The sequence below is a fragment of the Lissotriton helveticus genome, chromosome 4_1 (assembly GCF_964261635.1).
Source record: "Lissotriton helveticus chromosome 4_1, aLisHel1.1, whole genome shotgun sequence".
In the NCBI taxonomy this organism is placed as follows: Eukaryota; Metazoa; Chordata; class Amphibia; order Caudata; family Salamandridae; genus Lissotriton; species Lissotriton helveticus.
In genome coordinates this window covers 540,165,668-540,188,013 of record NC_136063.1, presented here as the reverse complement: position 1 = coordinate 540,188,013, position 22,346 = coordinate 540,165,668, and the positions used below count along the sequence as shown (strand labels likewise).

Below are 22,346 nucleotides of genomic sequence, written 5' to 3'. Positions count from 1 at the left end.
CAGCTGAACGTAGGGAAAAGAACACCAGTTGCACTGAGTCACATAGGAAGGTCTGGAGGTCCATTCAATCGAATGCAGATAGATTTCATTGAAATGCCGAGATGCAACCGCCTCCGCTATGTCCTGGTAGTTGTTTGTGTGTTCTCCAGATGGGTTGAGGCATACCCTACACGTAGGTGCGACACCCTCACAGTGGCTAAGTTACTGCTTAGGGAACTCATTCCGCGCTTCGGGGTGCCGGCCTCTTTGGAATCAGATAGGGGAACACATTTCAACAGCGAGCTTGTGAAGATGATTTGTGCAGCTCTAAATATCGATCAAAAGTTGCATTGTAGTTACCGACCAGAAGCCTCAGGAATTGTGGAGCAGATCAATGGCACGATCAAAGCCCGAATTGCCAAAGTGTGCTCCTCAACGACCCTGAGTTGGCCTGACGCCCTGCCATTGGTCCTCATGAGCCTTCGTAGTACCCCAGACAGAAGAACGGGGTTGTCACCACATGAGGTGTTAATGGGGAGAGCAATGAGGCTGCCATCTGTCCCAACTACTGCACTGTTAAATATCACAGATGATATGATCCTGGACTATTGTAAGGGGCTGTCTGACGCCATTCGTTCTGTGTCCCTTCAGGTGCAGGCTGCCGAGGTTCCATCGTGCCAGGGCCCGTGCCATGACCTGTACCCTGGGGACTGGGTCCTGGTGAAAAAACATGTGAGAAGAAGCTGCTTGGATGTTCGTTGGCGTGGGCCCTTCCAGATCATCTTGATTGCGAATACGGCTGTGAAGGTGGGAGGCCTGCCCAATTGGATCCACGCGTCACATACGCGAAGGGTTCCAGCACCTCGGGAAGAAACAGCTCCTCTCTCGGATAGACGTCCAGCAGAGGACCGAGAAGCCATAGAGGGGGCTAGCCAAGCTGAAGAGGTGCCAGCGGAAGCAGGGAACGAGTCTGACCAAGCTGAGGACGGTCAGTACAACAGCGAAACAGACGACGCTACAGAAGGAGAAAGTAGCTGGGAGTACGAGTCAGACACTGATAGGTCTGACAGAGAGCGAGAACAGACAAGAAGGAGAAGGAGTAGAAGGGCACGTGGAGAAGCTAATTGGCCGCAAAGAAGGAGTTCTAGCCTGAGGTCAACTCCAGAGGTAACCCTTCCTCCGATATCAGAAGACTCAGACCCGGAAGAAGGTGCTCAGGGCGCTGAAGCACCGGACCGAAGAAGGTCAAGAAGAGTGCGTGTGCCTAACAGAAGATACTCCACACCTGAGTGGACATATCTGGCGACAAATGTCTTTGAAGCAAGAGACAGGGAGGATTCGAGCGGTGGTGGTGTCCAGTTCTGAGCCCATCGTCACCGTGGAAATACGACTGTTGGTACCCGGAGTCGAACAAGAAGGGTCACTAACATTCATGCTCCCCAGACCTCCCCGCCTCAGCAAGTTAAAACATATGTTTCTTTCAGAATTGCAATTCCCCGACTTTGGTACAACGATAACAGCCCATGAAGAGCACAATCTTCGTTTGGAAATACTGAACTTTGCTATCGAAGCTGCAGGCACAAACTTGATAGTAGACTGTTAAAGGACTTTGTAAATAAAGCGAGCAGAAAAAGAAGATTACCTAGCGCCCAGGAAGCAGAGAATATTAGGGAACTTCCCTTGAGTTGATGGAGAAGGGCTAGGGTTGTCTTTATTGAACTGTTAAAGGACTTTTGCGAAGAAGGTTGTCAGCTTCCAGTGGATTCTAAAGACAAAAAGAGTAAAAAGAGACTGTAAAGGAACGAGAAGAAAAGAACTTTGTGCCAAGATAAGAGAGCCATATTGTCTGACGAAATGGAAGCCGGCACCCAGAACCGCAGAGCTAAATGTATAATAGGTACACTAATAGTAGGAGTGATAATGTTAATAGCTTTAGTGGTAACAATTTCTTATGTAAAGGGACATGAGGAAGAGGCGAAGGTAACTGATGTGAAATCTGTAGAAACGCTTACACCCACTGTTGTTGGTGAGAAAAGGGAAAACACTCAAGAGAAGGCGTTATTAGCTGCAGAAGCCCGCAGGTTACACGTAGATGAGTCCCAAGGAGACTTTAGGTCAAATGCTTATGCTAAACTCTTATATGAATACGTGGATGCCATGGAGGTTAAGGACTGTTACGTCTGCATGCAGTTGCCGGCGTCTGTAGATGAAGGCATCAGATATCATCACCTCCCGCTGACATATGGCATTACATGTAGCTTATTGCTTAGTATATTTTATGAGAGAGATAGTTTTGAATACTATTTCTCCAACTATGATTCAGTGTTGCCAGAAGTCCCAAATTATAAGCAGATGAACAAATGGGACTACTGGAAGAGTGAAGACAGATTGGCTAAGTTCTTCATTCCTTGGATTACCTTAGATACTTCACATGCCCGTAGAAATAACCTGACATGCAAGGTGTCAGAAGTCGAGAAGAAGTTCATAGGGCAGGTGGATGATCGTTACAGGAGACAAAAGATTTTGAAAAAATCAGGACAATGGAAAACAGATTGGACCGAGGAAGAGAAGGCACACAAGAGAAAGGGTAGTAGTGGTCCAATAGCTTTAGATAAGACGCAGAGAGGAAAGCTATGTCTTCACCGAGCCAAAACGTATTATGAAAATGTATACGTGGGAGAAGTCGACTGTGAACATGCTTTCAATATAGAGTACTATACTAAGGATTTCCTGAAGGGAATGCAAGTGATTCCAAATGTGTATTTTGTATGTGGAAGAAATGCCTACGTGAGACTACCTGACAACTGGTATGGATCATGTTACCTAGCAATTGTCTTCCCCAAAATATATCATGCACAAGACTTAGTGATCATTGAGGGCAAGACATCATCGAGGGGAAGGAGAGATGTAGGAGATGCAGAAATGGTTGGAGATGTCTTTGGAGCTATGTTCCCTCTTTTGGGAGTAATCCTTAATGATGTTAAAATTAGGCGACTGGCAACAGTCGTCGACAGGTTGTCTGCCAGCACTGCTCAGTCCTTAATGCTGGTAGAAGGAGAGATGCAATCGATAAGGGCTATGGTTCTTCAGAACCGTCTTGCGTTAGATGTCCTACTAGCAAAAGAGGGCGGAGTCTGTAAGGCTTTGAAGGTCCAGGAATGTTGTACTTACATTCCAGACAATTCGAAGCCCCTTGAGAAAGTTATTAGGAACATAACTAATATTCACAAGGAGATCGAAGACTTGAGTAGAGAAAATGTCTGGGAAAAGGTGGGCCACGGAATGAGTGAAGTTGGAGGGTGGATTTCCACCTTAGGCAAAAGCTTTGTGTGGTATATACTAAAACCTATCATCATAATATTGATCTGTGGGATCATATTGTGGGGATTGGTGAGGGTATTCAAATGGTACAGAGCAAGAAGGTCAGAAAGAGCCCAAAGAGAGCAGCTGCAGAGATTGGCTGCCATACAAGATAATCAGTACAGGAGTCTGAGGGCTCTGGAAGCGCAGAGACAAATTATGCCAGCAATAACTGCAGTTTAAATGTTAGTGATGACCCCGAGAGGTCATCAAAGGGGGGAACTGAGAGAGCGCAAACTGATCTAAATGTATGAGTGCATCACACTTATCTGTAGTAAGCACAAATCATGAGGAGAAATGCCATGAGTGCTAGTAGTATCTGCAATTATATTCTGAATGTATAGCTAATGTAGAGATTTAAGTAGAAGTGGAACTAATACAGAAATGTGTGACACTATATGATTTTATTAGATGTGATTATTCCTGAATCCATGTCGTGTAGCTGCTAAAATGTAAGATGGCATGTGGTAAAACGCAGAATGTGGTAGGCCTCAGGGCCAGTGCTAGAAGGGCCAAAGCTAGAAGGTGTTTCTTTTCACGACATAGATTGCAATAATGTTTTGGCCATTGCATTAATGGGCCATGATTTATAGATGTGTTTACTGAATAATAGAATAAGAGTATTAACATGCTTTAATTAATGAAGAAGTTGAATGCTATAATCATTATGAGAAATATTGTAGGCCTGAATTGTTTTAACATTGATTTACACGTACATGTCTGGGCTGAGAAATGTTGCAAACCTTTTTGGAAGTCTATGAGAGTTGGGTTCTTGGCCGCAGATGTCTGTCTGCAAGGGAAAGGGAGGATCCGATTATAAATAATATGAATAGAGGTCTGTTCAGTAGACGGCCCAGACATGGAGGAGGGTTCTGGAATGTTTAAGGGGTATCAGCGGGCCGGAGAAGAGTCTGAGAAGCAAGGTCAACTCTAACGTATGAGGCCCAATACAAAGCAGCATGGAAAAAGCCAGAAGCTACACCACGTGAGGGGCGTCTCACAAGGGGCGTCTCAAATGTTGTTGACTGTTTTGTATTAGGGACAGCACCCCTGGGTGGAGTTAGAGCAGATACCTGAGGACCCTTTAGAGAGCGGATGGGTAGGCAGAGAGGGGTCATGACTGGAGAACTATAGGTTTTCACCAAGAGACTTAGAGTGAGTGACTTCCCTTGGGGGTCGTTCACTGCTGACACCTTTGTTAGGTTGGGATTTGGTTAAGTAGGGATACCATCTAGAGCAGGGTAGGGACAGCCTAACCTGTGTGTTTTCCTCCAACTTAAATGAAGGAGAGATATGCGTCAATGCTGATAGCTTTATTATTCTTAGAACTTGTGTTAGTAATTTCCGTTGCTCGTCTGAGGGCTTTCAGAGAGCACATGTATGTAGTTGGACCTGTGTATCTCGTGAATCTCATTCTGAGATGCCTGTATTTGCAGCTTATCATATCTTTACAATAAACTTTTGAAAGCTAGAAGTTGTTTGTGATCTTTTGGAGCGGGGTCCTTTATTGGGTGAACTAACTTGATAGGAGAGGCACTTTCTTCCTCAAAGACAGGCAACAAAGGTTCAGTCGACCAGATCGAGGTTTGGATCAATAGTAATAAAGTATCGATCAAAATCTCGCCCTTCCAGCTTGATATTGAGCGCACTTCTCTTCTCCCATTTAGCTTCAAAGAAGTTTTATCTCGGTCTACTAAAACTGCATCTTCTTATTCTCCTCTTTTACGGAATACAATATTGTTACTCAAATCAACCTTTTCTTCCCCTTACTTTGGATATGACGTTATTTTTCAAAATGCTGATTTGGTATAATTCCTTGCTTAGGATAAATAATAGACTCTTTTTCTGGCGCTGTTGGAAGGATAAAGGATTAATGTGGGTGTCTCAATTCTTTCATGATAACTCCCCCATCTTTTTCCCAATTTTGCCTTATTTACCATTGCCCTAAATCCTTTTATAACTGCTTTCTGTTATTAATGAATGTCATTTTTGATGTTTGTACCTCTTTACCGAATTCCTCAAAGACAACCCTTGTCCCTTCTCATATCGTGGAATTTTTGAAGGCAGGCCCTAGGGCTTCGGCTATTAATAAATCCTTTTCCATCCATGACCCCTCTAGAACCAAATCTAAATCTGAGTTATTATGGGAGAGAGATTTGGCAGTTTCTTGGACTATCTCCTTTTGGGACAAGATATGGGTGCGCATTTATAAAATCTCATGATCTGCTAGCATCACACAATCTCTATTTTTTGTATATCATCGCCTATATTTTTCTCCTTTACAGTGTTCTAAGTTTTCATCAGATAGGTCTGCCAAGTGTTGGTCCTGTGACTTTCCTGAGGCAGATTTGATACATATCTTATTCAATTGCCCCAACACCCTTAATTTTTTATACAAAGTTTGAACCCAAATAAAGAGGATTTTTAATTGTAATTGCCCTTTTAATATTGTATATCTTTTTTTGGCTTCTCTATCCAATTTACTTATTCCAACTGTCCTAAGAATAAATTATTAGACATTCTATTAGCGCTTGCCTTCAACCTGATCAGTATGAACTGGAAAACATCAGATAAGTTATCATACAAAATGTGGTGAGACTCAGTGATCTCTCATCATAAGTGGGATACTATGTATGCCACTCAAAGCTCATCTGTACATAATGTACATTTACTATGGTTACCACTTAGTACATATCTTAACACATTTGATAGTGATAAACTAAATATTTTACTTGTGTCATCATTTCAATTTCTGAGCTATTGGAGTGTTATGGGCTGTCGCTGCCGATTTGGGAGGTAGTTGCCGCATATCAGAAGCAGCTTGCATGCTAATTGAAAATTACACTAAATCCCTTGGAAGGATCCCCCGCCACTACTCCTCGTTGCCGACGCTCAGTCACCTCGTTATACCGGTGAGCCACAGGCAGCCTGCCAGGCGCTGGTTGCAGCTTTTCTCTACAAGGTCCTTTTTCCCTGTCTCTCAGTCCAGGTAACGTCCAATATTCATCCTGTGGTGCTGACTTAATCCCACACCAGCTCGGATCCAAGAAATGCCTGTAGTCAGAAGCTGAAGGCCTTAGGACACTGGCAATGACGCCGTCATTCCACTGCGGCCTATCCAATATGCTGAGGGTGAGACCACGCACGAGGGGGCGGAATCATGAATAAGCGCTAGCAGCAGGCCATCTGGCCTATGCCTGGCCAGGTATCTCCCTTACATTGTAAGCTTGCCAAGTTTCTCAAAATTGCAATAGTTCCACCTCTCGTTAAAAAATAGTGCCAACTACCTGGGTTTTAGCAGGAAGTTACGGAAGGAGAGCTCTCCACCAAACATACTATCACAGAACTTGTATCCAGAACTTGTGATTGTTTTAAACATTTGAGAATTTTGTGAAGGTTGTAAAATTTTGGTTAGTGGTGTCACCCGAGGGCCGCATTGATGCCAGCAGGATGGCAATCGGGTGGGCTGGGGTGGTAAGGTGGGTGTAGGGGAAGTAAAGCATACACATCTGGAGTCTGAATTACACAATGTGAAACTTGTACAAAACCTTCTCTTGTGTTGGATTTAATAATCTACAACTTTATTTATGTATAATAGTAACCCAGGCCACTCAAGGGGTGCACATACAACTAACTTGCCTCTTAGTACTTTATTGACATTATTGCCGGGGTGGGGGGAAGGAAGCAGGAATGTTTCTAAATTCGTGTTTGAAAACTATCACTTAAAAAAACACTTCTCAATTCACTGAGATAAGCTGAAATAAAGTGACACGGCTCTGCTTGTTAATGAAGTAAACTTTTCGAATTTTGGAAATACTTTATCATATTTGTACCCGTTAGTTGTAAGATATTTCTAAAGGGAAGGTATTCCTAAAGTTAGGCGTTGCAGGACGCCTTAGTTTCTTCCTTTAACTTCAATGATCCCTTAAATAAATGTTTGTCCGTTTATTTACATTTTTTTATGTTATTGCTGAGTCCAGCAAAAAGCAGCCCTGGGGCCGAGTATGAAAAGCCCCCGTGCCGTACGTTGAGAAGCTCTGAATAAAATCACTCCTCTCTTTTGCCAGCAGTTGATGTCTCGCTATGTAAACTGGTTGTTGTGAAGGCCTTACAGATGGATTTCTTATGTTAACTAGGTATTTTGCATTTTGCCCCCATCTTTAAAATACCTGAGCTCATTGACAAGAATTAAAGTCGCTTTGGGACGCCCCCTCATGCAGGCTTCTGAGTGGTGCTAGGGCTAAGTAATGTAATGTTTAATTGTACTCAAATGTTTAACCAGTTGTGTTAACATCCTAAAAGGACAAACCAATGAACCATAGAAATGAGATGTTAAAATCAGTGTGTGGCTAAAACAAGGTGATGTGCTGATTGGACATCCTCACAGTTTCTGGGAAAGCATTTGTGGCCAGCAGTTCTAGATAAGAAGCCTCCGCCAAGCATTCCAAAACTATCGCAAGAATGACTTCAGCTACCATAAAAGAAATAAGTTCCAAGTAGAAGATGGCACGCACAAGAGGCAGCACAGCTCCTCCCATAACCTCACACAGGTCACACAGTTACAGCTCACCCGCATTATCAATCACTGATTGCTGCTCAGAGGAGCACATCTCAGCAGCCGGGCTCTTTTCTCAAACCGGAGGGGCGGCGAGGCGTGGCCCTGTCAGAGCCAGCCATGAGACTCTCGGACCCCATCATGGACATGCAGATGGCAGACTACAGCCAGGCCTTGGACCCGACCTACACGTCCTTGGAGTTTGAGACCATGCAGCTTCTGTGCCATGGCAGTGGTAAGTCTTGCAGTCAGGACAGGTCAGGCTAGTTCTGACGGCTCGGGGGACTAACCAGAAACCCGTGTATGACCTCATGGAAGTGGATCCAAATACCGCTGGGTACACTTAGTCTTTCATCCTTCCAGTGTTGATCAAATGACTACCTTTTCGTTGGGTAATAATAGACGCTTGTTATGTAGGGGTAAGGCGTCCCAAAGAAGGAAGATGCTTTACTAAACTTTTCAGGTTAGAGAGGACAAGGTTCCACAACAGGAAAGTCCTGCGCCTACCTGTTGGCTATTCGGGTTTAGTCACATGGATTTTCATTCATTACAACATGTCTGTATTGGCTAATGCACTACCGGGTCACGTGGTCTATCGCCCCAAGGCCTTTGATTATGATGTCACATATTTTTAACTCAGGCCTCTGCTGTTGGTCAGTTATCCATAGGCGCTGAACAGCTGTTTCAGCGATTACTCTTACTGATGCGAGTATTGTAGATCAAAGCTGTAGAATAGATAACCTGTAACGTAGGCACAATTGTGATCTGTATAAATTCGAGACAATTGAAATTAATCTAGTTGAAACAACAGAGGGTTTACGGTGTTTTTATGTTTTTTGTTTTGTAAATATTCTTTAAAAATCTGAGATTAGACACGAACGATTGGTGAATAAGTTGCAGGCTGACATGCTATGAAGTTTCTTGCTGATCAACATGTCACTTTGGATGGGCGACGCTGTCACGCTGGTGTCATTCTAGGTTAATGGTTAGCCAAGTAAATCTCTTGGTATTTATCTTGAGTTACATTTTAACTTATGTGATGTTTTGGTACATGGCGGGGCACTTTTGAAGCGCTTCAATACAAAATGGCAGCGCCTACGCCAAGCGATAATGTTTGAATATAAGCAATTTAGCGCCGTACAACCACGAACATTAATTATATCTGCTTTAACGGCCTACCCTTACAGTACACTCGTTCTTGATGCACTTAAGTAATACTTTAAAACGTCAGCTAGCAGCAGCCCCCGGGTGACGTCAGGGTCTATATGAAACTCTGATGGGCACTGCCCATATACCTGTTACCACTGCCCATATACCTCGCTCATCATTCATACCTACGCCTGAATTTCTGTACCCATTTCTCTGGTCTTTTTTGCATTAAAAATTGCGGTTTCGATTCAACCAGTCCGCATGATGTTCAAATACTCCTTCCTCCCTATTGGGGTCCTGATTTCGAAAAATAGACGTTTTGATGCGGGAAATGGTTTTGAACCTGAGTCCGTCTGCACACGTAATAAAAATGACTTTTTGCACAGAATTTGGAGAGGTCACACTTTGGGAACTATAAGGTTGGCAGAGAAGTTTTTATTTTGAAACAAATTGTGGGCCTCTTTTAAATCATGTTTTTAGGGGATAATAGCAGATAAAGAATAATGTCATACAGTTATTCATGCACACTAGCAACTTATGCTGCCCAATATTAACTGAACACAGAAACAGAGACACAGGTTAAAAAATTGGGGCCTGTCCACTTGTTCGACTTTAGAAGCAAGTTAAGACAGACCGGCTGACCCAAAAGGCATTTACAAGTACGTGAAGCAGCGCTACAGGACTACTCTGCCAGGAACACAAAATGTCTTGGTGAACCCGCCCCATATGTCCAATTTCCTACTAATAAAATTGCCAAAAGGGCAATACTAATTGTATATGAATATTCTCTTCATTCCAATTTTATTGCCATATATATAGTATGGGGTAATTTTGAAAGGCAACTAAAAACTGCGTAAAGTAGTACTACTGAAGTATTACAGTAGGTACGCAGAAACATGTTCGTCAATCAGAACCATTATTGGGAAGGTAATATCGAATTTTACGGGTCTAATACTTCAGCTGCTTTTATTGTGCTCACCCAGTAGATTGCTGATCAGGTTATATTGCTTTCTGTAATTAAAAATAAGCAAAATGATGGATGGATGGGTAGATGGATGGGTGAGTGGATGGATGGGACCTCAAGAACTTCCGCCCCATCTCTCTTCTTCCCTTCCCGGCCAAAGTCATCGAGAAAATCGTCAACAAACAGCTGACCGCCTTCCTCAGGACTAACAGCTCGCTCGACCCGTCCCAGTCCGGATTCCGAGCAAACCACAGCACCGAAACTGCTCTCATCGCAGCCACCGATGGCATCAGGACCATGATGGACAACGGAGAAACAACCACCCTCATTCTCCTTGACCTCTCGGCAGCCTTTGACACCGTCTGCTACCGCACCCTAATAACACGCCTCTACAACACTGGGATCCAAGGAAAGGCCCTGGACTGGATCACATCATTCCTCTCCGACAGAACCCAGAGAGTTCGCCTCCCTCCCTTCCGCTCCGAAGCCACCAAGATCATCTGCTTCGTACCCCAGGGCTCCTCACTCAGCCCAACCCTCTTCAATATCTACATGATCCCCCTCGCCGCCATCGCATGCAAACACAACATCAATATCATCTCCTACGCCGACAACACCCAACTGATATTCTCCCTCACCAAGGACCCAGCCACCGCCAAAACCAACCTCCAGGAAGGAATGGAAGACGTCGCAGAATAGATGAAGCTCAGCCGCCTGAAGCTGAACTCAGACAAGACGGAGGTCCTCATCCTCGGACAATCCCTCACCGCCTGGGACGACACCTGGTGGCCCACAGCGCTGGTCCCCGCGCCGACTCTCGCGGACCACGCACATAACCTAGGATTCATCCTGGACTTCTCCTTCTCGTTGACCAGGCAAGTCAACGCCGTATCCTCATCCTGCTTCAACACCCTGCGCATGCTCCGAAAAATCTTCAGGTGGATCCCCACATATACCAGAAAGACCGTCACGCAAGACCCCGTCACCAGCCGACTGGACTACGGAAACCCCCTCTACGCAGGAACCACAGCCAAACTCCAGATACGACTTCAGCGCATACAAAAAACATCCACCCGACTCATCCTCGACATCCCCCGCCACAGCCACATATCCGCCCACCTAAGAAACCTGCACTGGTTCCCCGTCAACAAGATGATCACGTGCAGGCTCCTCACCAACGCACACAAAGTGCTCCACGTCAAAGGACCAATATACCTCAACGACCGCCTCTCGTTCTACAACCCCACCCGCCAGCTCCGCTCAGCCAGCCTTGCCCTCGCCACCGTTCCACGGATCCACAGAACTACCGCTGGAGGAAGGTCGTTCTCCTACCTGGCCACAAATACATGGAACTCACTCCCCGCGCACCTTCGACTGACCCAGGACCACCTCACCTTCAGGAAGCACCTCAAGACCTTGCTATTCGAACAATGACAGCACCCCTCCCTTTAGCGCCTTGAGACCCTCACGGGTGAGTAGCGCGCTCTATAAATGTATTGATTGATTGATTGTTGGGCAGCTAGGTAATGTATTGAGAAAATGAAGATAAACCAGCAACGTACCCAGATGAACAAAGAGAGATAGATGAGGTGATGTGGTGTAAGGGCCAGAACTGCCGACTTTGGAACTAGGAAACCAAGTTTAACACTCGGTGTCGGCTCAACATCCTGTGAATCTGAGGAATTCACTTAATCACCTGCCAAAAATTAACACGTCCTTGTGTAATGTAACTGGTGATTTTGTACAGTGCTCCAGCCTCTGGAGTCACCAGAGCTGGTCTACTGCCTACCATTTTGCTGCAGCCCAAATCACCTCACCTCATCCACCGCCACTCACTGTCTCCTCTCCTCTCCTTATTGCCCCTCTTTGCAAGCAGTGGAGGGCTGGGCCACAGGGCTGCAGGGTAGCGGAGCCATGTATCGAGGGTGAGTCTTTGTAGCCACCTGTGCTTGGGAGAAGAAAGAGTGGAAATCATTGGGCATGGCCTGTATGCAAGCAGACAGCATCCCGTACCATAGTATGATGCAGAGCGGTGGCCGCCTTCATTCACCACTTCATACACTGCCTTCATTTGCCCTTTCAGCCTGCTAGTCCTCTGTCTTGTGACTATCTGATTACCACCTCAGCAAGAAACATAAAGCAACGACGAGTGACTGTAGGGGTAGAGATTGTGGGTTGGATGAGGCTGTTATAGGCTGACAAAGGCAGGTTCAGCAGATACAGCACCAAGAGGCATAGAGGAAAAAAAGGGCAAGAGGAGGCGAAAACTTAAGTAGAGCTGTTGCAGAAATGCTGCAGGATGGTTGTTTAATAACACCACATTAAGTAGAGCCTAGGCACACGCAAGCGGCCCGCAAGGTCGGGGTGCTGCTTGTGTGCACTGTGTTTGCTCCCCCCTACCTCTGCTTCCGCTGTCCATTCGCCATCCGTCGCTGTCTGTAAACCTGTAATCCAGCCTTAAAATCTGTTTAAATCTGCTTGCCAGCCTTGAAGAAGTTCGAGGGAGGGGGCCTTCTTTTCTCTCCTTTGCGTGCTCGTGTCCCTTCTCTGGAGTGCTAGCAAACCCTTGAGGACCAGAGTGGGTGTGGCCGCACTCTGTGGCTATCTGCTCCCAATTACCATTTCTTGCCCCCTTCCCTCCACTATTCACGCCTCTCTTATTTTTATCTACTATCCTGCGGTGGAGCATAGTCATGCATATTTGGAGATACTATCATCATTAATATGCGCAAAACAAGGGCCAAAGCACGGGCTGCAGCCAAATCACGGACGTATGCAGAAGACGAGCATGACATGGACCTCTCAGCTGAAACAATGATGGAGGACCTACTTGGGTTGTTGAGGGGGTCTGGGCTCTAATAATCACTGTTAGAAAAGGGGGCCTCTACTTGTCAATGGTTTGCACCTCTGTCCAGGTAGGGATCCTTGCTTTTAGTCAGGGAAAGGGAGTTATGCCTTTAGACAACCCCGGGTTGTTGAGGGGGTCTGGGCTCTAATAATCACTGTTAGAAAAGGGGGCCTCTACTTGTCAATGGTTTGCACCTCTGTCCTGGTAGGGATCCTTGCTTTTAGTCAGGGAAAGGGAGTTATGCCTTTAGACAACCCCTGCTCACCCCTTTGGTAGCTTGGCATGAGCAGACAGGCGTATCTCAGAGGCAGTGTGTAGAGCATTTGTGCTCACAGACAGTAACACAGTGAAAACATTACAAATGGACACTAGACCAGGTTAGAAAAATATTAAATTTCTATCTAAACCAAACAAGACCAAAACGACAAAAAATCCACCATGCACATATCAAGATATGATAAAAAAAATAGGTTATTGACAAAAATATTAGCTTATAGCAACAAATAGCTCCACCTGGGGCTATTATCGCATCGTGGCCCCTGAAAATCCCAAAGTATAGCACCGGCCATGAGTTGCATGGTGTCGGGCCAGAGTCACCCTGACCCCTAAGAGTAGTACCTTGTAAATGATGAAAACAAAGGTAGTGCACAGCATCAGGGAGGTGATGCTTCGTTGGCTCCAGGCGGTGTCATTTCCTTACGACCACAGGGGAGGTGAGGCATCAGTTTCTTACTGTGATGCAGGGGAGGTGAGGCGTCGGTTTCTTACTGTTGCCGGGGAGGTAACGTCATGGTGGCATCGAGGTGTCAGTTCCTCATGACGATTTACACAGGGAGCACTTGCACTTTGCCACAGTGACAAAGTGCCCAAAGCATCTAGACCAGCAAAAATGAAGTTCAGTAACACAGCAAAAATACAGGAGGCAGAGGCCAAAAAGACAGGGAAAACCACGTCAAGGATGCCAGGTCTAATAATCATCAATTCCCAAACCAAATTCCAGCACAGACCAGGCACTTATCACCAGCTGATCAGAATTGCATCACTATTAAAAAAAACTAGACCTTGAGCACTAGTAAAGGCAAAATATTGACCACTGACGGATCAGCAGTGTCTCGACATTATTAATACCCAAGCAATTTAAGTACAACCGACCAGTGGCCATCCCTAACACTATTTCAAACTATTTTGGGGGCATTATAGAGGAAATATTCGACAGATGTTTCAATTGTTGTAGCTCCAATCTGTCGGTGCAAATACAGCCAGTTAAATCAACCAAACCACCTGCTGCTACACAGCTCGAATTAATTACTACCCTTGCCTTCTAATAGTACTCTGACTTCCAACAATCCAGCCCAGACTTTAATAGCTGATAAGGCCTCAATGCCAGGAACACAAGCAACTGACGTAGCATTGGAAGAAGCATGATGTATGTCTACTGAGATGAGGGGACACACTGAAACGGACCCCCCCAGCCACAAGTTGCAGCTTGGTGTGGGCAGAAGTACATCAGATTCCTGCATCCCTTGTCTCACCCTCAATTGATATTATCTAGGTCACAAGCAGCCCAATGGATTTGTCAATTAACGATGTAACTAACCTAGAAGAGGCGTCTTGCAATTTGGTGTTTGAGGGATGTAAGTCCACCCCAAGGGTCACATACAGACCTGGGTCTACACTAGGTTCTCCATTAGGTACAGGAACATTATGATCAGTGGCGTAACGAACATTGAGGGGGCCCCCCTGCAGGGTAAGTGAAGGGGCCCCCTCCGGACTCAATTTAGAGCTCCCCAGCAGAAGTGCGGTGCTGACGGGGCCCCCTGGAGGGTGAGGGCCCCCCGCACCGCGGGGGATGCAGGGGCCTGTGTTACGCCCCTGATTATGATTAGACTCGTTTACCCTAGATGATAATGATTTGAGTAATATGGGAACAATCAACGATGCAGACTTTCAGTCAACAGGGACCCAACAGGCAAACAACTGTACGAGGGATTTTAATGGCCCCAGAGATGGGAAGCCAGTGAAATATGAGACACCACCTTTTCAACCTATATTAGGCCTTATGAAAGCCATGACATTAGATTCAATAGCCTCCGCACTGTCGGCTCAGGCACAAAAAATTGATGAGCAAACGCATAGACTTAGGGAGACTCTAAACACTGTGAAGACAATGGAGAAGATTGATCAGAGAGTGGCTGGTATGGAGAAAGCAGGTAATAACAAGCTCCCGCAGCCAACTGAATTGGCAGAGTCATGTATTTGCTCCCCCATCTTAAATAAGCTACGTGAGGACCCACTCATGCTAGCATTAATTATTGAGGACTGCAAGTCCCAGCTCGTAAGGAAGGAGCAGGATGTGTTAATAAATGTGCCAGAGGACCATACTCTTTCAAAAAGTGTTGATGGCAAGTTTAGCTGTATTCAGGAACAAGATACAAATTTCCCGGATCTGACGCAAAGGCCTGCATCTAGAATATATAAACATAAAAATGGGCAGACAAGGACATTCCAGTATCCATTAAGACCCAGCCAAAAACTCAATATAAAGAAAGCCGGGAAAAGGGCAAGGCAGGTCTTCTGTGGGGCGGCAACTAAGGTTTCGGGCTCCTGTGAATCATCATTTGAAATTGGACAGTTTGGCTCGACCTCCCTCGAGCACTTTCTAAATACCTGAATACCCAAACTACCATTGTCTTCCGAGATTGTAGTGGAAAAGAAGGGTATCAATCCTGGATCTCCATCAAATAGACAGCAGCCATCTGAGGCTGGTCATTAACCACCCATGCCCTTTATTTGTTCCAGTCTTTTATGTGACAAGCAGTGGAAATTGCATCCACATATTAATAGATGTCCAACTGGTCAAAGAGTAACTCAGGGGAATAGTCCAAAGCCGGATAAATGTGAAGGAGAACTACCTTCTAGCTTAATCGCCCATGAAACTCCTGGAAACAGCAGTCAACAAGGTTTGCCTGAATCAAATGCATTAAATGCATTGAATGCACAAAATCAGCTCTTTGAAGTAGCCACTCATGCACAAAAATGCGAGCCTTATAAGTCTGTCATGTCAGGACCGCAAGTAGTTACAGGAAAAACGTGTCTCCAACATATCAACATGGAAGGGTCAAGTCAGTCCCTTTTGTCAAAACCAAATGAAGGAGTAAGTAGGAGGCCTATGGATAGAACAATGGATGAAGCATTAACAAACCACCAGCATTGGCCTATAGTAGGTGAAGCTCATGCCAATGCTTTCTCTGCCTCCATGGAGCCACCAAACTGCAGTTATATCCAGGATATTACCAGCCTGCTGGTACACAGCATCTGAATTATAGAGATCCAAGATTGCTGACAGGGTGCGATGATGTTGCTGTGTGTCTTCAGGGTACTTCTATTATTTACTCCTTTATCCCCCCCCCCCTTTAAAGCCTCAGAGAACCATCGGACACCCAGATTGAAGCGCAGAGTAAAGGAGCCCTACATTGCACTGACGCCGCTGCAGTGGGTGATGCGCACCAGCGTGAGACTCCGGTATTGGGTCGTGGTCCAGTTGAGTCACAAACATTGCTTTCCAACAGAGTGCCAAGTGCTAATCAGATCGAAGGCCCTTGTGCGGGTGCTGCTGTCTTATTCTTCACTCCAATGTTTCATTCAAGGGGAATCAAGAAATGCTAGTTAGGAGAAACATCCTCAAATTGGTCACTGCTCACCTCAATTAACCTCAAATGAATTTCTCAATACAAGTTTTCGCCCACGGGGGAATATGCAGGGGAGGGAGCAGATATTAACACTCTGGAATAGCAAAGCAATAGTTGATTATCTATTTAGGCAGCTAAAGATCTTGCATCTTAGGGCTTAAAAAACAATTTGGCTGAGCCTTACCCGCACGTGTTTGTGCCAGGCTCGGAAACACTCCAAAATCCAAGTGCTTGAGTGAGGTCAAGTTACCAGCCACTCCTGAACGGAGCATGTGGCCCTACGCATCCCCTCACATCCACAGTTGATCTAAAAAAACAGAAGTTGCATGTTGCAAGAAATCAAACTGTAGCAAGGGATGCTCCCTATTTGCCCCATCTGCCAGATCTATATTCCAATGTGCCCCTTAATGATACTCATTGACAATCCCATCCTGGATGGGATCGCATTGGAACTACAGGGCAACCAATCAGTTACGTATAGGGAATACAGAAATCCCATCATTCAGTTCCTGACTGTATGAAGATAGTAATTTGGAATAAAGTGGGTTTAAGTAAGAAATTGGAAGACAGCAATTCAATTGTGTACATGAAGCTGCAGGATATATGTTGTCTGCAAGAAACATGAGCAGTGGAAAATATGGATGTAGCGTGGTGTGTGTCCTTCAATACGCCTGCAATAATTCAGCCCATAGGAAGAGCAAAGGGTGGTCTACATATCTGGGTTAAGGAGTCCTGCACACTTAATACTAAATTATCATTCTTCCCCAAAGTTAAAAACATCCAAGACCTGAAGCTTGAAAGAGGCAAGGGAAGGATAGATCTTACTAACATCTACCTTCCACAGTGTGGGAAGACTGAAACCTCAACACTCGGAGAAGCAGTGAAGTCACTACTTATTTCTTTAGGGCATGACAGTTTAGCCGGTCATCATTCTCCCAAAAATCAGGAAGGAATAATAATCTCATGAGGGGACTTAAACACCAGACTACACTCAGCCCTGCAGGATCAAGAAGTAATGATTGAGGAGCATGCTTGGGGGCTCCCTCCAAATACTTTAAGCAAAGAACACGTCATCAAGAAAAGCATAGCAAGTAACCATGATTTTCCTAAATGTTGGCCAAAGACCACTGAATGGTCGAATTTTCTCAGATTTTATCTCAAGACCAACTTTTAGGATTGGGAAGCATGTTAGCATAATTGATTACTTCATGATTAATCTCGAGGGTTGGTATCAGGTAATCAATATGAGGGTTGAAGAAAGAATAGAGAGTGACAACCACCTCCTTGCACTTGATCTTGCTGATTCCCACTTCGAAAAATGGCACCAGGTAGACCATGCATATCAGTGCAATCTGAGTGTAAATAGGATCGGAAAAAACCCATTGAGTGGGATACAGTGGAGTGCACTCTTTACAACACTGAGTATGGAGGACAAGGACGGTGGTCTTGTGATGATTGAATCTTTGAAATCGCTCCTCAAAATTACCAGGCAAGTTCTACTTCAGAAATAAGTCAGGAAAGTGCAAGATGCTTACTATCATTGGTATGAAAATGAGAATGAGTGTGCTGGAAAAAAGAAAGCACTCACCTCCTCTCTAAGAAATAGTAGGAACACGCCCTGGATGTAGCAAAATTAATAGAAGCTCAACGAACTTATAAACATCTCATCCGATACAAAAAGACCCAGTTTATGAAAGCTTGGAAAGCCCTGCAGTATGCAATTGACACAAAATACGTTAAAAATACTAGGAAATCATAGAATGGTTCTGCTCAGGCCTTTGTAAGAACTTGGAACTCAACATAAATCCATCACGATGGGTGGAAAATGTCTCCTCGTTATATCAAGTGCCTATGGAGGATGACCTGGGAAGAGAATCTACAGATCCTTGCACAGTAACAAACTGAAAGTGCGGTCCCATGGTGTAATTACTTCTCCAACAATATTGTAATTGGCAAATTGGAAATACCCCGCGCTATCCAACACCAAAAGCTGGGAAAGGCTCCAGGCCATGATCAGGTCCCCACAGATGTGTTCAACAGGAGCATGGAAGTCGGGCTGGGGCATATGACAGCTGCCTTTAATGCTGTCTTACTGGATGGTGTGTTCCTGATTCATGGAAAAAACTATCATGGTCCATATTCATAAAAAAGGGATTAGGGATTACCCCTTCTATTACCACCCAATTTCATTATTGGAAAATGCAGGCAAAATCTTTGATAAGCTGCTGTTGACTCGCCTGGAGATGTGGATGGAGACTAATGGTATAATGTTTCACTTGCAAGCCAGCTTCCGCAGTGCTCAGAGTACAATTGATCAAGTATTGTGCCTGCATATGATCTGTTTGAAGTATGTCATTTTAAGTAAAACACCACCTTTTCAGTTTTGTATTGATTTAAAGAACTCTTTTGATAACATGGATCCGATCATACTTTGGCAGATATTGAAGACTACGTTGTTCCCAAGTACCTGTTGAATTTGTTAATTAGTCTCCATACTGGAAACAGAGCGACCATAGAATATGGCCCCAAAGTTGAGTGCACAAATGCTTTTGAAATACAATCAGGGATCAGGGAGGGGTGCTTGCTGGCCCAGTCCCTATTTAACATCTACATCAACGACATAGAGAAGATGCTTTTCAGTCTTGCACAGGATGTACCGAAGTTGGGGAGCCATCAAATTTCGATCCTCATGTTCATGGGTGATGCATTCTTTTAGCACACACCGAATTGTCCATGCACTACCTACTAGAAGGTTTTCAACATTTTTGCTCATCCAGAAAATTAACAGTAAATGTGCAGAAAACCCAAGTTCATGATAATAAAATTAAAGGCCAAATAAAAATTAAAATCAACCTTCGGAATATCTGGTAACCAAATATGGTGAGAACCTTTGAATATATGGGTATCCGGTTTGATGATAAGTTACTCTGGGGCAGCCAAGTAACCAAGTCTAAAATGGTCCTCTTCCAGCAATCAGGGGCAGTATGGAGATTTGTGAGCAAGTGCAATAATCGTCTGATAAGACCAGCTTTGTCCGTATATAAAACCAAAGCAATAGCCGCAAGCGCTTTTGGGACCAAAATTTGGAGACACAATAACGCAAAGGACATACAAATATTGGAAAATTCCTTTTTGAGATGTCTCTTACACCTAGGCCCAGGGACTCCAAGGGTAGCAATGAGAGCTGAACTGGGAATAAGGTCTGCAGCAGATTACATTGCTTTTCGCCCTGTAAGCTACTGGACTCGTCTTTGATCAACATCGGCTTTTGTAGATTATCAAAAGGTCCTGAGGGACATTTTTGCGTTGATGAACTGTAACAAACTGTTGTTGTTTAGGCATATAGAGCACATTTTAAAGGCAATTGGCTGTTCAGATCTGAGGTTGTACCCAGAAAATATACCCTAATACACACTACCATTGGTGAAAAGGAAATACTAGGATTTTATGTGGCAAAAATCTGCAGAGACAAGCTGTGCCTCGTAAACTAAATATTTAGTCATGAATGCCGAATCTGCATTGGAAACTTACATTGATACAATCTTTCTATCTGAAAAAAGTGCTCTTTTCCAAAGCTTAAGGCTAGGCACATTGCAGGTCCACTCATATACTGAATCCTGGCCCAAGGGCCAAGGTTGGAAAATTGAAACGTGATTGCTTTCTAAGTGGCCAAGAAACTTTGATGCACTTTTTGTTACTCTGCAATAACTCTATAGCCCTTCATAGAACTTACCTTCGTCCCTTGTTCCTAAAATATAGTATGAGGATCGGTAAGGATGCTATCCTACTGTGTTACAGAGCTGACCACCCGGAGATCTAGCGGGCCGTAGCCTCATATAGGTAGATGCAACCTCCTGGATGGCTGTCCTGAATATGGAGAATCTGCAAATACAAAGCAGGCATATTATTGCCCTTTCAGCTTCGAATACTTATGGTCCTATTTTTGTACCGGTAAGGTCCAAATGAACCACGTGTATTACTAGCAAGTATATATGCGATACATTGGGGAATACGCATAAGGATCTTATAACTTAGCTATTACTTCTGGAGGAAATTTTGTAGTACCTCTTTGGGGAACAAGCTGTCTTGCTAGTAAGGGCTATTATACCCATCTACTGAACCACCTAACTTTCCAGCATCTGTACTTGTATGATGCAGTTTTTCTCACCGCGGATATTGGACTAATGAATTTTCCAGCTTCTGACTTTATATGGTGCCGAGTCTTACTACGGATGACTTGCACTCAACAACTTAATAGGACGAGGTCAACTACAAAGGGGACCCCAGGGCGTCCGTGATATTCAAATAAACTAACTGGATTGTTTCTGAAAGCCTTGAAAAAGTTACCAGGTAACGAAACACGTGTCAGCAGCCGATCCGCCACTCCACAGGAAGATTATTCTTTCACATCTTCCATCTGTGCGATACTGTGCTAAGTTAATCCAGGTGCTTTGAATGAAATTGAATATGATCTATTGCTTCAAAACAAGCCTACTGTATTACATTTACCATTCTCTGTAATATTGTAACATTGGGATCTATGCGCTTTAAACGAAATGTATGAAGAACAATGCTAAGTATATATAGCTCACAATATTAAATAGTACTAAAAATTAATTATTGTTGTTTGTATGCATTGGACATCTTAAGACAGAACACTTTGTATGAATACATCAATGAACAGGGTAGAGTGCAGAGGTTACATCTATATATTGTATGTATACTGGGTTTGTGAAAACCGCAGTAAGTAGACACCTGAGGTAGTGAGGTGTTTGTGTCTAACCTCGAGGGGGACCAATATTATACAACCGTTTTTAAGCAACACTAGGAATGATGTGCTACCACTAAAACCGCCACTGCCATTTGTATATTGTTGTAGCCTCATATATATATACTTCGTCTGAAAAAGAAGACGCCCAGTTATAACACCGTCAATGTAGAGCACCACTTCTCAAAATAGGGAACACAGAGCCTTGATATATATATATATATATATATATATATATATATATATATATATATATATATATATATATATTACCTACTGGCGGTCGCCAGTAGGTATATATAGTTAGGATTTTTTCTCTATGGGATTTTTGAAAATTCTATGTGTAATAACTTTGGCGTTTGTGGACGGAATTGGCTGAAATTTTCAGGAAAATGGAACATTTTGTTTCTGAGCAGCCATTGAAAATTTGGGGGGGGTTTGTCAAGGGGGGGCTGAGAAAAAAGGGGGGTCCCAAAACGTGTTTTTCCCATGTTAATTTCCATAGGGCGGTTGGCCTCACTTTTAGCCCGAACGGCTGAATGGATTTGCACGAAACTTTGCAAAATTGTAGGGACTGTTAGCCCGATGTGCCTTTGCTAGGTCTCAAGATATGTGCTCCAGTGGATTTTGAGAAATTAACGTTCAAAAAAAGATATATATCTGTAAGCGCGCTCCGGGCAGCGCTCCGGTTCGCGTACTTGACGCGTAACGGAACTTCGCGTAGCGAAGCTGATTGGCTCTCCGGTGTCTGTCAACATTCTAAACAGTCCGGAGCGGCCGCCATCTTGTCTCTCGGTAGGATCGAGAGACAAGAGGAGGCCAAAACAAAGGGGGAAATGACCATAAGGGGGCATAGTAGATCCTACCTGACCCCCTAGGTTTGATGTGGAGGCTTTAAAAGGGCCCCGTGGGGCAAAAAAAAAAAAAAAATTGTTTTTTTTGCGTGGGTAGCGCCCGGTACGCGCACCGGGAAGCGGTCCGGGGAGCGTACTATAAGGAACAAAGAATGATAGATTTTTCAAATATTGTATGTT

General features: G+C 44.4%; 1 protein-coding gene across 5 annotated transcripts in view; it reads left to right on the top strand.

Annotated features, from left to right (window-relative positions):
• The window catches only part of HNF4G (hepatocyte nuclear factor 4 gamma), a 543,810-nt gene that overhangs the window by 262,001 nt on the left and 259,463 nt on the right, over window positions 1-22,346 (top strand). The window contains exon 1 of one of the 5 annotated variants that reach the window (XR_013610521.1): window positions 7,832-8,129. The exons of 3 other annotated variants lie outside the window; for them this stretch is intronic. Coding sequence is in view for 1 of the 2 variants with exons in the window: in XM_078687127.1 (XP_078543253.1) it covers window positions 8,015-8,129 (115 nt within the window). In the remaining variant the exon portion in view is untranslated. Of the gene's footprint in view, window positions 1-7,831; window positions 8,130-22,346 lie in introns of those variants that run through there. One more of the 5 variants, XM_078687127.1, reaches the window with a different exon arrangement.